The sequence below is a fragment of the Cnephaeus nilssonii genome, assembly GCF_951640355.1.
Source record: "Cnephaeus nilssonii genome assembly, chromosome: 24".
Taxonomy (NCBI): Eukaryota; Metazoa; Chordata; class Mammalia; order Chiroptera; family Vespertilionidae; genus Cnephaeus; species Cnephaeus nilssonii.
Window position 1 is genome coordinate 5,654,317 of NC_137095.1, and position 12,629 is coordinate 5,666,945.

Here is a 12,629-nt window from a genome sequence, read left to right on the forward strand (position 1 = left end):
CAACAGGACAAGACACGACACAGAAGGAACAGAACACGAATGTACACAAGACACCTATAACCCAAATAAAAGTGACCACCAGAGAAAAGATAATTAGAAAAGAGAAAAGATAGCAAGAATGATACCAAGGAGTTAAAAAAAAAAAGAAAGAAAAAATAGGGGAAGAAAACACACAAAACAAACCAAAAGTCACAAACACCCAGAAAAAAAAATAGGGGTGGTAGATGCTTAGCTTAAAGAAAATATAGGTAAGGAATTGGATAAATAGGGGAGAGGCCACAGTTTAGAACAGAGGATGAAAAGAAGAAATGAGAAGGCAAAAATTAAATTAAAATTTTTGAAAAGGAGATTAGAGGAGACAGCAGAAAGGCCTAAATTAAAGAAATAAACCAAGTTAAAAATTGGGAGAAGAAAAGAGCAAGACAAGAGAGAAAGAAAATAAAAAGCATAGTGAAGAAAAGGGAAGGGGAATGGAGTAGGATCAGGGAAGTGGAAATTAGATATATGAATAAACCAACAGAGATTAGAATAATAACACACCAATAAAGCAGATAAAGTAGATTTATTATTTAAAAGGAGGAAAAATGAAATAGAAAAACTAAAATGGGTAAAAGATGAAAAACGGGAATAAGAGAAGTGAGAGAGAGAAAGGTGCAAAAAAGATAAAAGTAAAACCAATCATAAAATTTTAAAATAATGAAAATAAAAAGGTGAAGTGTCATTCACATCAGCTGAGTTTTAGTGCCCCATGGCTGCTGGTGTAGGACCCCACTCTTCTGTTCTGTCTGCTAATCCTGGGCTTCCTGTTAGGTACTGAGGTGCTGGCCCCTGTCAGTCACTGTCTTTTGGCTTTTAGCTCCCCGTTTGAAGCTGCAAGAGATACACAGGTCCTCTGCTTGTGTCTGTATGCACAGGCCATGGCTGCAAGCAGGCAGGGCCAATCTGCCCTCTTTGCCTGTCCTCTGGCCGTCAGTCTGAATGACTCAAGCATCTGTTTCTGACAGGGCTTTAGGTGGGGATGGTGCTGATTTTCTTTCAGGGAATAAGATGGGTGTTTTTTCCTCACCCAGAGATGCTCCTCCATGTGTGTTCCAAAATATTGCTCTGGCCTTGGTTGGTCAGAGATCCTTGTATGGAGACCAATGAGGTTGGCTGGCAACCTGGAGTTTTTATCAGTCTGATTCCTCGAATAGCAGGGTGACCAGCCCCTCTTCCAATCCAGTCACTGAGGGACTATTCAGACCCAAAAACTTGGACTCTGCCTTTGTTTCCTCTGTTAAGCTCAAAATGCAGGTGTGGCAGGCTGTATATCCTGCTAAAAGCCAACTGGGAGGGGCGAGGTCTTCAGGGGAGAAATGGCCGCTTAGGTTTGGAAGCTAAGAATGCCACAATTCTAGCAAAATATACCCCAAGAAATCAGAAACACCCATCAGAAAGGACATATGCACCCCTATGTTCATAGCAGCACAATCGTGGTTACAATGGCTATGATTTGGAAACAGTCTAAGTGCCCATCAGCAGATGAGCGCATTAAAAACACTGAGGTTCACCGAAACCGGTTTGGCTCAGTGGATAGAGCGTCGGCCTGCAGACTGAAAGGTCCCAGGTTCGATTCCGGTCAAGGGCATGTACCTTGGTTGCGGGCACATCCCCAGTAGGGGGTGTGCAGGAGGCAGCTGATCGATGTTTCTCTCTCATCAGTGTTTCTAACTATCACTCTCTTCCTCTCTGTAAAAAATCAATAATATATATATATTTTAAAAAAACCACTGTGGTTCATCTACACAATGGAATACTACGCTGCTGTAAAAAAGAAGGAACTCTTACCATTTGCAACAGCATGAATGGACCTCGAGGGCGTTATGCTAAGCGAAATAAGGCCGCCAGAGAAAGACAAATATCATATGATCTCATTCATTTGTGGAATATAATGAACAGCATAAACTGATGAACAAAAATAGAGCCAGAGACATAGAAGCATTGAACAGACCGTCCCAACTAAGAGGGAAGGCAGGGGAGGGGAGGGGGTAAAAGATCAACAAAAGCATTTGTATGCTTTCAAATAGGCATAGCCAGTGGACAGAGACAGTAAGTTGGTGAGGGCATGTGCTGGGGGGCAGAAACAGCTGGGGAGAGGTCAATGGCGGTAAGGAGACTCATGTAATAATTTTAAAAAATAAAGAATTTTAAAAAAAAGTATGTCCGAATGCAGGACTCTTGGCCGTGTCCCCCCGCCCTGCTTCGCTCCTCAGCCTCTCCTCAGGCTCCTCAAGCCTGTGCCTCTCTCCCTGCTCCAAAGCCCCGGGTGCGTGTTTGCAATAGAAAAGCCCTGTGTTCTGGGCTTAGAGAACAAAAGCAAAGACAAAACCAAACCACAGCAATGAAAGTGCTCGTTGGTCTCTCCCCCGCACCGCGCTGTTTGGGCCGCCTTTCCCGGGGCAGCCTTTGGGGCTGTTGCCTCTGGTCCCGTTTCCCCGGCAGCCAGCTGCCCTGTGGCTTTGCCATGACCCGGGTGGATGTTACCCACGTCGTGAAGGGACGCAGCTTTAGAGGAACACAGCTTTCCCCTCAGCCTCTGGGCCCCCGGCTGGCTGTCCCTCTCAAGCCCACGTCCCCGTTCTGGCCGTTCTACAGGCGTCCCCTGCCCTTCCCTGCTGTCAACCGTCTCCTCGGCTGCATGTGGTTTGTTAATACCATTCGGATGTTCTTCAACTGAGTGGTATTTCCAGTCTGGCTCAGGACGAGATGCACAAGACCTCTGCCTGTTCGGCCACCATTTATTTCATTTTTATTTTTTTTTACCACTTTCTGATCTTTGATGTTAAAACCAGCCAGAGTGCCTCCCCACAGCTCGCAAATGCACAGGGCATGCTCCCTGCAGGCTCCGACCTGGAGCCTGCCACCCCGTCCCAGACTTCCTCAGTGAAGACCCCACTGACCAACGCGGGTTTCTCCTTCCCCCATCGCTGCTGTCACCTGTCACAGGTGTCCTGGGCCATTCTCTGCGGACTGTCCTCCACTAGAATGCCAGTTCCCAAGGACAGGGGACTCTGTATTTGGGGCGTCTGAAACAGTTGGGCTCAACAGTATCCACAGCCTCAGTCTTTATATGTGTCCCTTATGCCCACCCATGGCTGCTGACCCTCCATCCAGCCTCATTCAAGTTCTCATCCCTACAGCCTTCCCTCAGCCCACCCACTCCAGACACCTGGCCCATGAGCTGGCAGGAACACCTTCACAGGCATCCGAACTCTCTGCCCCTCAACCACACACCCCAGCAGCACCCTATTACCCAGAATCCAGGAACTATGACCTCACTTCAGGTCTTGTATGCATAGGCAAAACTGAGGGAGAGGGCACACCAACCACAACTCATCCTCTGAATGTGGAATTACATTGAGACCAAGACTCTCCTTCTGGAAATGCTTGTATTGCGGAATGTTCTCACCACTGAAAATACACAGAACCATTTCCTGTAGAATCTATGCTACCGCCAGGACCGTCTGGGTAAGGGGGTGAGGAGAGGAGTCCTTTATTTTTTATAAAATTAAAGTGCAAAATAATCCCTAAAATGGAAAAAGGAGACTTAAACACTAGTGGGTCTCAGCGGTGTGAGTGGGTTGGCGGGAGGCAGGACTTTCTAAAGGTGAACTGATTTGGGGGCCCAAAGCATCAGGAGGATTCTCCCAGATACACAAGTAGGTTCATTTGCAGCAGGCCACGTGCCTGGAGGATGGGGAGGAGCACGCTGGAGAGACGTCTGGATAGAGATAGAAGAGCCCTGGCCAGCACATCTCAGGCAGACACAGAACCCAAATCCCTCCCAGGGCCTTGACTGGGCCTCCTCTCTTCCAAACCCTGGGAAGGACACAGTGTGCCCAGCTACAGTGGGAACATCCCAGGCAAAGGCAGGGAAGAGTGAGGAAAGGGGGGCTGTGCAGGCAGAGGCCCCATCTCAGGGCACCGGAGTGAATGTTTGGACTTTTTGGTAATCCTCATCTGAGGATGTTTTGAGAGAGAGTACAAGGGAAGGGGGAGAAGAAGAGAGATATTGGGAGAGACATCAATATGAGAGAGAGAAAAAATTAGATGGCTCCCACATCCCCATATGTGCTGGGATCAAACATGCGAACTGGAACCACAAAGTCAAGCAGTCTTTCTTTCAAGGCCTCGACTAGCAACGCACTATAAGCCAATATTGGCCAAAGAGCAATTTTCTAGTATTATGCTGTCCCTCCTAAAGCACAGAAAGGTTGGGATTCAAACAATATCTGTTAACTCTATGATGATAGGTCATAATTGTACTTGACAATCATCCCTGGAAGTGAAAATAACCAAAAAAATTAAGGTACTAAAGAAAAATACCTTTAATAAAAAATAATAAACCACAACAGAGGACAGTAAGAAATTTGCAGGCTGATAAATTACAAACTAAAACAATTCCTAAAAGCATAATGTGAGACTCACAATGTCCCTGAAAGTGGTAGCACTCATTAGCTGAGGATGGGTGCTCTGGACAAACCCTGGGTCAGTTGCATTCCCTAGTCAGAGAGAAAGGAATGAAGATACTGTCAAGAGCTGGAATAATCATAATGTTCTCAACCACAAGTGAAAACATAGAATTCATTTCCCCTGAGCACGTAGGGGTTGGGACACACGCTCGTCAGGTGATCCAGGTGGTAGAAGTGAAATCTCTTCAGCCACAAATGTATCAGGTATTAGATCTGGGCATGTCCTTCAAGACTCGCTTGTACTGCAAACACATGAGGAATATAGTACAGTGTATGTTCCATTAAAAAGTTTTAAATTCAGAAAAATAGGTCCCAAACAGTAGTCTTCAGTGTTGTTATTCTAAGTGAATAAAATAAAACATTCCCTGCACATTTAATACTTCTCTCCAGTGTGAACTCTCAGATGTTTAATAAGACTACATTTCTGGCGAAAAGACTTCCCACATTCAGTACACTCATATGGCTTCTCTCCGCTGTGAACTTTCAGATGTGTAATAAGAGTAGATTTTTGGCTGAAAGACTTCCCACATTCAGTACACTCATATGGCTTCTCTCCAGTGTGGGCTTTCAGGTGTTTAAAAAGGTTAGGTTTTTGTCTAAAAGACTTCCCACATTCAGTACACTCATATGGCTTCTCTCCAGTGTGAACTCTCTGGTGTTCAATGAATGTACTTCTTTCTCTGAAAGACTTCCCACATTCCGTACACTCATATGGCTTCTCTCCAGTGTGAACTTTGAGATGTGTATTAAGAGTAGATTTTTGGCTAAAAGACTTTCCACATTCAGTACACTCATATGGCTTCTCCCCAGTGTGAACTGTCTGGTGTTTAATTAGGTTAGATTTTTGGCTGAAAAACTTCCCACATTCAGTACACTCATATGGCTTCTCTCCAGTGTGGACTTTCAGATGTTTAATAAGGTTAGGTTTTTGGCTAAAAGACTTCCCACATTCAGTACACTCATATGGCTTCTCTCCAGTGTGGACTTTCAGATGTTTAATAAGGTTAGGTTTTCGGCTAAAAGACTTCCCACATTCAGTACACTCAAATGGCTTCTCTCCAGTGTGAACTCTCTGATGTTCAATGAATGTACTTCTTTCACTGAAAGACTTCCCACATTCAGTACACTCATATGGCTTCTCTCCAGTGTGAACTCTGAGGTGTACAGTGAGGTGAGCTCTCAGACGGAAGGAAACCCCACAAATACTACATTCATATGGCTTCTCTCCACTGTGAAGTTTCAGATGCATAATAAAGTTAGATTTTTGGCTAAAAGACTTATCACATTCAGTACACTCATATGGCTTCACTCCAGTGTGAACTCTCTGGTGTTCAATAAATGCACTTCTTTCACTGAAAGACTTCCCACATTCCGTACACTCATATGGCTTCTCTCCAGTGTGAACTTTCAGATGTGTAATAAGAGTAGATTTTTTGCTAAAAGACTTTCCACATTCAGTACACTCACATGGCTTCTCCCCAGTGTGAACTGTCTGGTGTTTAATTAGGTTAGATTTTTGGCTGAAAGACTTCCCACATTCAGTACACTCATATGGCTTCTCTCCAGTGTGGACTTTCAGATGTTTATTAAGGTTAGGTTTTTGGCTAAAAGACTTCCCACATTCAGTACACTCATATGGCTTCTCTCCAGTGTGGACTTTCAGATGTTTAATAAGGTTAGGTTTTCGGCTAAAAGACTTCCCACATTCAGTACACTCATATGGCATCTCTCCAGTGTGAAATCTCTGGTGTTCAATGAATGTACTCCTTTCACTGTAAGACTTCCCAAATTCAGTACACTCACATGGCTTCTCTCCAGTGTGAACTCTCTGGTGTTTAACTAATGTATTTCTTTCACTGAACGGCTTCCCACATTCACTACACTCATACATCTCTTCTCCAGGGTGAACTCCCTTATGTCCAATGAGGTTAGAGATTCGTCTAAACACTTTACTACATTTCTTACACTCATAAATCACTTCTCCAGAAAATTCACCCTGACACTGAACAACGTTCAGGATGTGGCTGGCAGCATTTTCACAGTCACCCCACTGGTGATGACTTTTTTCATCAAGAAATTCCTGTGAAATCTCCCTGCCACAGTGTAGCTCCTCGGTGTTGAGAGAGGCCTGGTGCTGGTGAAGCTCTGAGTTGTATCGCAAGTCTTCCCCAACCTCCCTGCGGGTTGAAGGCAACAGCGATAAGTAGAAGCTGCACCTGCTCACATAGGATGCCCTGTCCATACCTTGTGTCCAGGGCTCCGCTCCACATTCATTCCTCTGTTGCTGGTGAGCGTTTGCACTGAAACAGAAGTCTCCAACACATGCGTCACTACAGAAGACTTTCTGCTCAAAGTATGCTGAATGTGACTCAGTCAGGTGCAAAATATCTTTTAACAGAGAGAAACACCACTTACACAGAAGGGTCTTCTGGGTGGCTAGAGCTGTCTTAGAAGCCCTGACCTGTGACTCTCCTTGTATAGATACACTCTGATCAGAACAGGCCACCTCATCATCCATTTTATGCCAACAACCTGAAAAGTGAGAAAGGGGGAGGAAATGAATGTTGAATGTGGTGACAGTGGGAAGTCCCATTGCAAAAGTGTGTTACACATCACACGTTGGTTCCATGAAAATATCTGAAAATAAGAGATGTGCAGGAAGGATTAATAAGAGGCTCTTGTGACTTTTTGGGCTAATGAAGATCACAACACAGAGAGGCCTCACCAGAAATATGACATAAATAAGGCAAGCACCACATGGATTAGAATATGGATCTCCAGCTAATCCTTCAACTAACGGCATTCAGCAGGGCTTGCCTGCTAAAGATGAATGTGAGCTGTGCAAGAGGTTCCTTCCATCTTACTCCAAGTAAAATTCAATAAAGGAGTAGCTGGTTTCAAAAAATACTTAGCACATATGTGCTTCTCTTAACATATGTGCAAGTCAATGTTGCAGAATACTGCGTAGGCACCAGTGCAGAGGAACAGGTGAAGAGGTGAGCCGTCAGCACTGGGCCAGAGAAACACAGCTTGCTATAGTATTCAGGGAAGAAAATATTAGAAACATCTGAATGAGGGCCTTACAAAAACAGCACATGGTTCATGTAGGTACAGACCATAACACGGCACAGGCTGCCACAAAGAACCCTTACCTAGAGAAAAAGGGCAGAAGTTGAAGCCATGCATGTGGACACTGTCAGCCTCCCATGGAAAGAAAGTGAAAGCTGGGACCCATTAAGCTCACTGCAAGACACCTCACTCCCTGACACTTCCTGTACTTTTCGAGGTTACGGGTGTTAGGGATGTTCGTGGAGTCCTTTGCTCAGGGCTCCCCATCCAGCTCATCCCTGGCAGCCACAGAACTTTTGACAGGACAGTGGGGGACATTAGCAGACACCATGTTCTGCCTGTGGGAGAGAGAAAGCTACGGCTGAGCCATAAAGGAAGAGAGGTCATCACCTCAGGACACTGGGAGAACGTGAAGGTCTTACCTACAGATGACACAAGTGCGAACACTTCCAGCATCACATCGCAGTACAGAAGTCGCTGAGCCTCATCAAGGAGCCCCCACTCCTCCTGAGAGAAGGCAATGGCCACGTCCTCAAAGTTCACATCCTGTCATAATGGGGACAGTACAACCATGATCAGATTCACTCCTAACATTATAAGTCCATCCTACTACCCACCCTCCACACGCATCTGCTCTTTCCACTCTACACATCAGAGGAAATACCAGCCCTTCATCCCATGAAACCCACTGTCTTCTTATTTTCCTGCTGATATTTTTCTTCCAACAACAATTAAGGCAGTTGAGCAGATAGAAGATACCTGAGCTCTGGACCTCCCATGTACGCCACACTGCCTCTTATCAATACAGTGGGTGTCCATATATAGGTTAGAGATATGTTGGCCATAAAGAGAGTGTGAGTGATTTGATACTGTTTTCTCAGGAAATAGCATTGTAGTCCCTCAGATTGTTCCTCTAAGACACCAAACACATGGCATCACACTTCACCCTCTTGACCCCAATCCCAATGTGCTGAGGCCATTGCTTTGTACTACCCGCTGTACATAGTTCCTTGAACAACACTTCTCTCACACAGCTTCATTCCTGGAGGTACAACTTCAAATGAAATGCAAATATGCCATAATGTGGATAAATTATTTCCTAATCACCTTCTTTTCCAAAATTATAGTTCACCACCTCCATAATCTATTTCTCTCTTACCCTTTTTCCTTACCCGTGCCAGTGGAGGTTTACAAGCATGGATAACACTGATTAATGCTATGTCATTCTTTTCAACCAGTGTGTCACAACCAACAACAAAAGACAGGTGGTTAGTTAAATAGCACCTAAGCTCTTAACCTAGAAAGTAGCACCCAAACTCCTCTCTTTACAGGCAATTACCCTAAAGTTCACCTTATTGTTACATCCAGGGACGACCAGAAACAGACTCTTCCTTCATTCACTCTATGTCAATGTCATGGTGCTGTGACCATGAATTCACCTTCCCTCTCTGAGTGCACATCACTCTTTCTACCACACCTCTCTCAAACCTGCACTTCCACAGGCCCAGACCCCATCCTCATCTCCTGGCCTTTTAATTATTACTCAGCATGTGTGGTCAGAGGATGGTTGCCATATTGAATCAGAAGCAAGCACTACCCAGACTCTGATAGTCCACACTCATAGAGGCAGCCTTGATTCCTGCTACGTAGGCCTCTCTCCATGACTGTTTATTTCCTTCAACCTCAACTATTAAGAACAATCAGATCTCAGATATCCAGAGCCCACCTCCTGTGATGCTGCACTTGATGTCCCTTCACTAGTCACAGCCAACAACTCTCACTTAACCTTCACTCAAGTCCCAGCCCCAATGGCCCTCTGCACCATGCCCAGTGAGTCTCACAGATGACCACTCAAGCCTCTTAGATAATCCACAACACTGACTACAGCTCCCCACAGCCAGGCCACACCAAGAGTCACAAGAAAATCCTGGTGAGAGTTTAGAAAAGTTGATATGTACCAGCCTCGGTCTCATCTTGCTTGAATTACTCTTTGGCCTCCAATTAATCTCAGGTCCACTCACCTTTCAAAGGCTTTGGCCACTGCTAAACGATTATCTCTCCCCCACACTCTACAGGACAACTTTTGTCCCTAAGCTGTGTTGTGACACTCCCTTCTCACAAACAGTGGCCCCAGGAAGAAAGCCATTCCTCAGGCTCACACCGTCCCTTCTGAACTACTACTACCATTAACAACCTGACCATGATCCCCTGTATTAAAGGGATATACTGTCCTAGATGATGTGTCTCATTTTGTTGAGCACAGACCCATGCACTGGTGTGAGGTCACATGCCTGGGTTGTGGGCTGGATCCACAGTAGAGATTGTGCAGGTGGCAACCAATCCCTATTTTTTGCTCATCCCTGTTGCTCTGTCTTTCTCACCTTCCCCCCTTCCCCTCCTTTTGACATCTAAAATCAATAAAAATATAGATGTACTTTTTAAAAAAACATACCTGCAGGTTCCTGATTCAGCTCCCTCTTTACTCCAAGCCTTTGCACATTCTGGAACCTATGTCTGGAGGACCTCGCACTCACTACACTGGTCGCCAAAAACAAGGTCCACTCCATGAAGCCCTCCTCCTGGCCTTTGGAGTCTGGGCTCATTGTCTGTTCAAAGTCCCCAGGTCCCCGGGATACAAGAGCGGCTGACCGACCCAGGACTCCACTATCTCAGAGGCCACAAGGGGGTGAGGCCCTGAAATAAGCTCCACAAACCCGTACACCTGATCGATTCTGCATTTGCAGGAATTTCTGGAAAGATAATGGTCTGTTGGGAGCCTGGCAACCACCAGGCTCTATGGGCTCAGGCTGCCCAGGACCCTTGCCCAGCCCGGAGGCCAGGTGCCCTCCAGATGCCTGTGTGATCTCGGGGCTCAGTCCCCAGTGCTCACTCTTGAACATTATCATTTACAGGACCTCCCCTTCCTGTCCACAACCGCTGTCCTCTGTCTTCTAGTCTGTTCTTCCTCTGAGCAATGTTAGGAAAAGTTAGTCCCCTGCCTCAGAAAATGTCCCTCTTTTTTTTCCACAACCATCTATGGACCCAGCGTTCTGAGAATGAAAGTAAAACTCCTCACGCAAAACCACACCTCATCTCTTTGTTGCCTTTAGACCCCAAACAGGCCCGGGTTCCCGAATCCTCCCAGCTCAGTGTCACCATCACGTCCTCACAAGGTGGCCCTGCAGCCTTCCACCCTCTTCCCCATCACCCACGTGTCACCACCAGGGACTCACCATTCTGGACGCTGGGACCTGGGCGGCAGGACCTGAGCGGCGCCGGCCCCCAGGCTGGAGGGTTCGGGGGGTCAGGCTGCGGGAACGCTGTGAGCAGAGAGGATCCGGGAGGCACGGGGACCCCGATCTCGGTCTGTTGGGGCGCCAGGGGCCTCAGACACACCCTGCACCGCAGGCAGCGGCCTCCCAGGCCTCCTCCTCCTCAGTCCAGTGCCCTGAAGCCTGTGACTCTGTGAACAACAGACCTAAAACTTTAAAATGGCCACCGCGAGGAGGAAGGCGGAAGTCCCGCCTTAACCGGATGCGCAGACACCAAAATGCCCGTTAGCGCCGCCCACCTGAGTGCAGTGCCTTCTGGGTAATGTAGTTTTCTCAACCGCCCAGGGGAGTACTAGCATCCCAGCCAATGACAGGTGTTGTGGCCCAGCTAGTGATGCCTGGGGAGGGACTAGATGGGGCCAGAGGCCTGGCTAACTGGCGCGGACTAACAGATCTCTGAGGGGAAGGAGGTGGGAGGAATTCAAGAGATCCACCAAAGAATATACACAGAGGGGGGGAAATGGGAGACATCGATAATGCTATCAACAATAAAAAATATATGTATTTTCGTAAACTTTAAAATAATGTACCTGATGTAGCTCAGTGTTTGAGCCTCGACCTATGAACCAGGAGGTCATGGTTCTTTTCATTTTATTTTTATTTTTAAATTCGTTATTGTTTAAAGCATTACATATCGTATGGCATACAACTCCTTTTTCCCCCTTTGAGCTCTGCCCAGCCACCCCCATGCCTCAGCACATGCCCTCACCTCCCTAGTGTCTGTGGACATTGGTGCTGCTTATATACATGCACTACATGCACACAAGTCCTTTGGTTGATCTCTTACCACCTCCCCATTCCCCCCCCCCCCCCCCCCCCCCGCAAACCCCTGCCTTCCCTTTGAAGTTTGTTGGTCTGTTCGATGCTTCTATGTCCCTGAATCTATTTTTGTTCATTAATGTATGCTGTTCTTATATTCCACAAATGATGAGGTCATGTGATACTGGGTCTTTCCCTGGTCAGGGCACGTACATGGGTTGCAGGCTCAATTCCCAGTGTGGGGGTGGAGTCCTGCACGAGGCAACTCATCAGCAATTCTCTCTCATCACTGATGTGTTTAATTCTCCCTCTCCCTTCCACTCTCTAAAATCAACAAAAATATTTCAAACCAAGTATGTACGTAGATGCATAGGCCATGGACCTAGACAATAATGTGGTGAGGGGCTAGAAGCAGAGGGGGCAGGGTAGAGGGAGAAAGGGGGGAGGAGAATGGGGGGAGATTAGGAACATCTGTATTAGAGTCAACAACCCTATCTAATAATAATAAGCAGGGCTTGATGGGGGCTCTCAGGCCACACCTCCCGCCCCTGTGGGGGGACAGGGACCTGAGGCCGTGCCCCTGGCCTGGCGGAGCTTGACGGGGTACCTCAGCCCACGCCCCCCGTCTGGCAAGGCTTGACGGGGGACCTCAAAGCCCACTCCCCGCCCCGGCCCTGGTCTGGAAACCTCAGGCCGAGCCTCCCACCCCAGCGTTGGGCCAAAGGGACCTCAGCTGTGACCCCTGCCCTGGAGCTGGGAGAGGGACCTGAGGCTACAGCCCCCGCCACAGCACCAGGCTGGGGGACCTGAGGGTGCACAGGGGGATCTGAGGCTGTGCCCCCCACCCAACGCCGGGCTTGGGGACCTGAGGCTTTGTACCCTGCCCCGCGGGGCTTGACAGGGGTGGGGCTGGCCGCCTCTGGATCTTGCCCAATGGAGGTGGGGCCGGCGGGGTCTG

The 12,629-nt window shown here is 47.3% G+C and overlaps 1 protein-coding gene across 1 annotated transcript; it reads right to left on the reverse strand.

Moving 5' to 3' along the window:
- Positions 1–4,349: 4,349 nt before the first annotated feature.
- Positions 4,350–11,050, reverse strand: LOC307095069 (uncharacterized protein). The gene is made up of 3 exons (XM_079764232.1): positions 10,814–11,050; positions 8,003–8,126; positions 4,350–7,043 (listed from the first exon to the last, which is right to left on the reverse strand). The coding sequence occupies exons 1-3, from the start codon at positions 10,814–10,816 to the stop codon at positions 4,885–4,887; spliced, it is 2,286 nt and encodes a 761-aa protein (XP_079620358.1). The 5' UTR covers positions 10,817–11,050; the 3' UTR covers positions 4,350–4,884.
- Between the last annotated feature and the right edge of the window lie 1,579 nt (positions 11,051–12,629).

Coding starts and splice junctions, on each gene's coding strand:
- LOC307095069 (XM_079764232.1), bottom strand. Junction 7,044..8,002: donor CGCACTTGTGTCATCTGTAG/GTAAGACCTTCA, acceptor CTCACTTTTCAG/GTTGTTGGCATAAAATGGAT.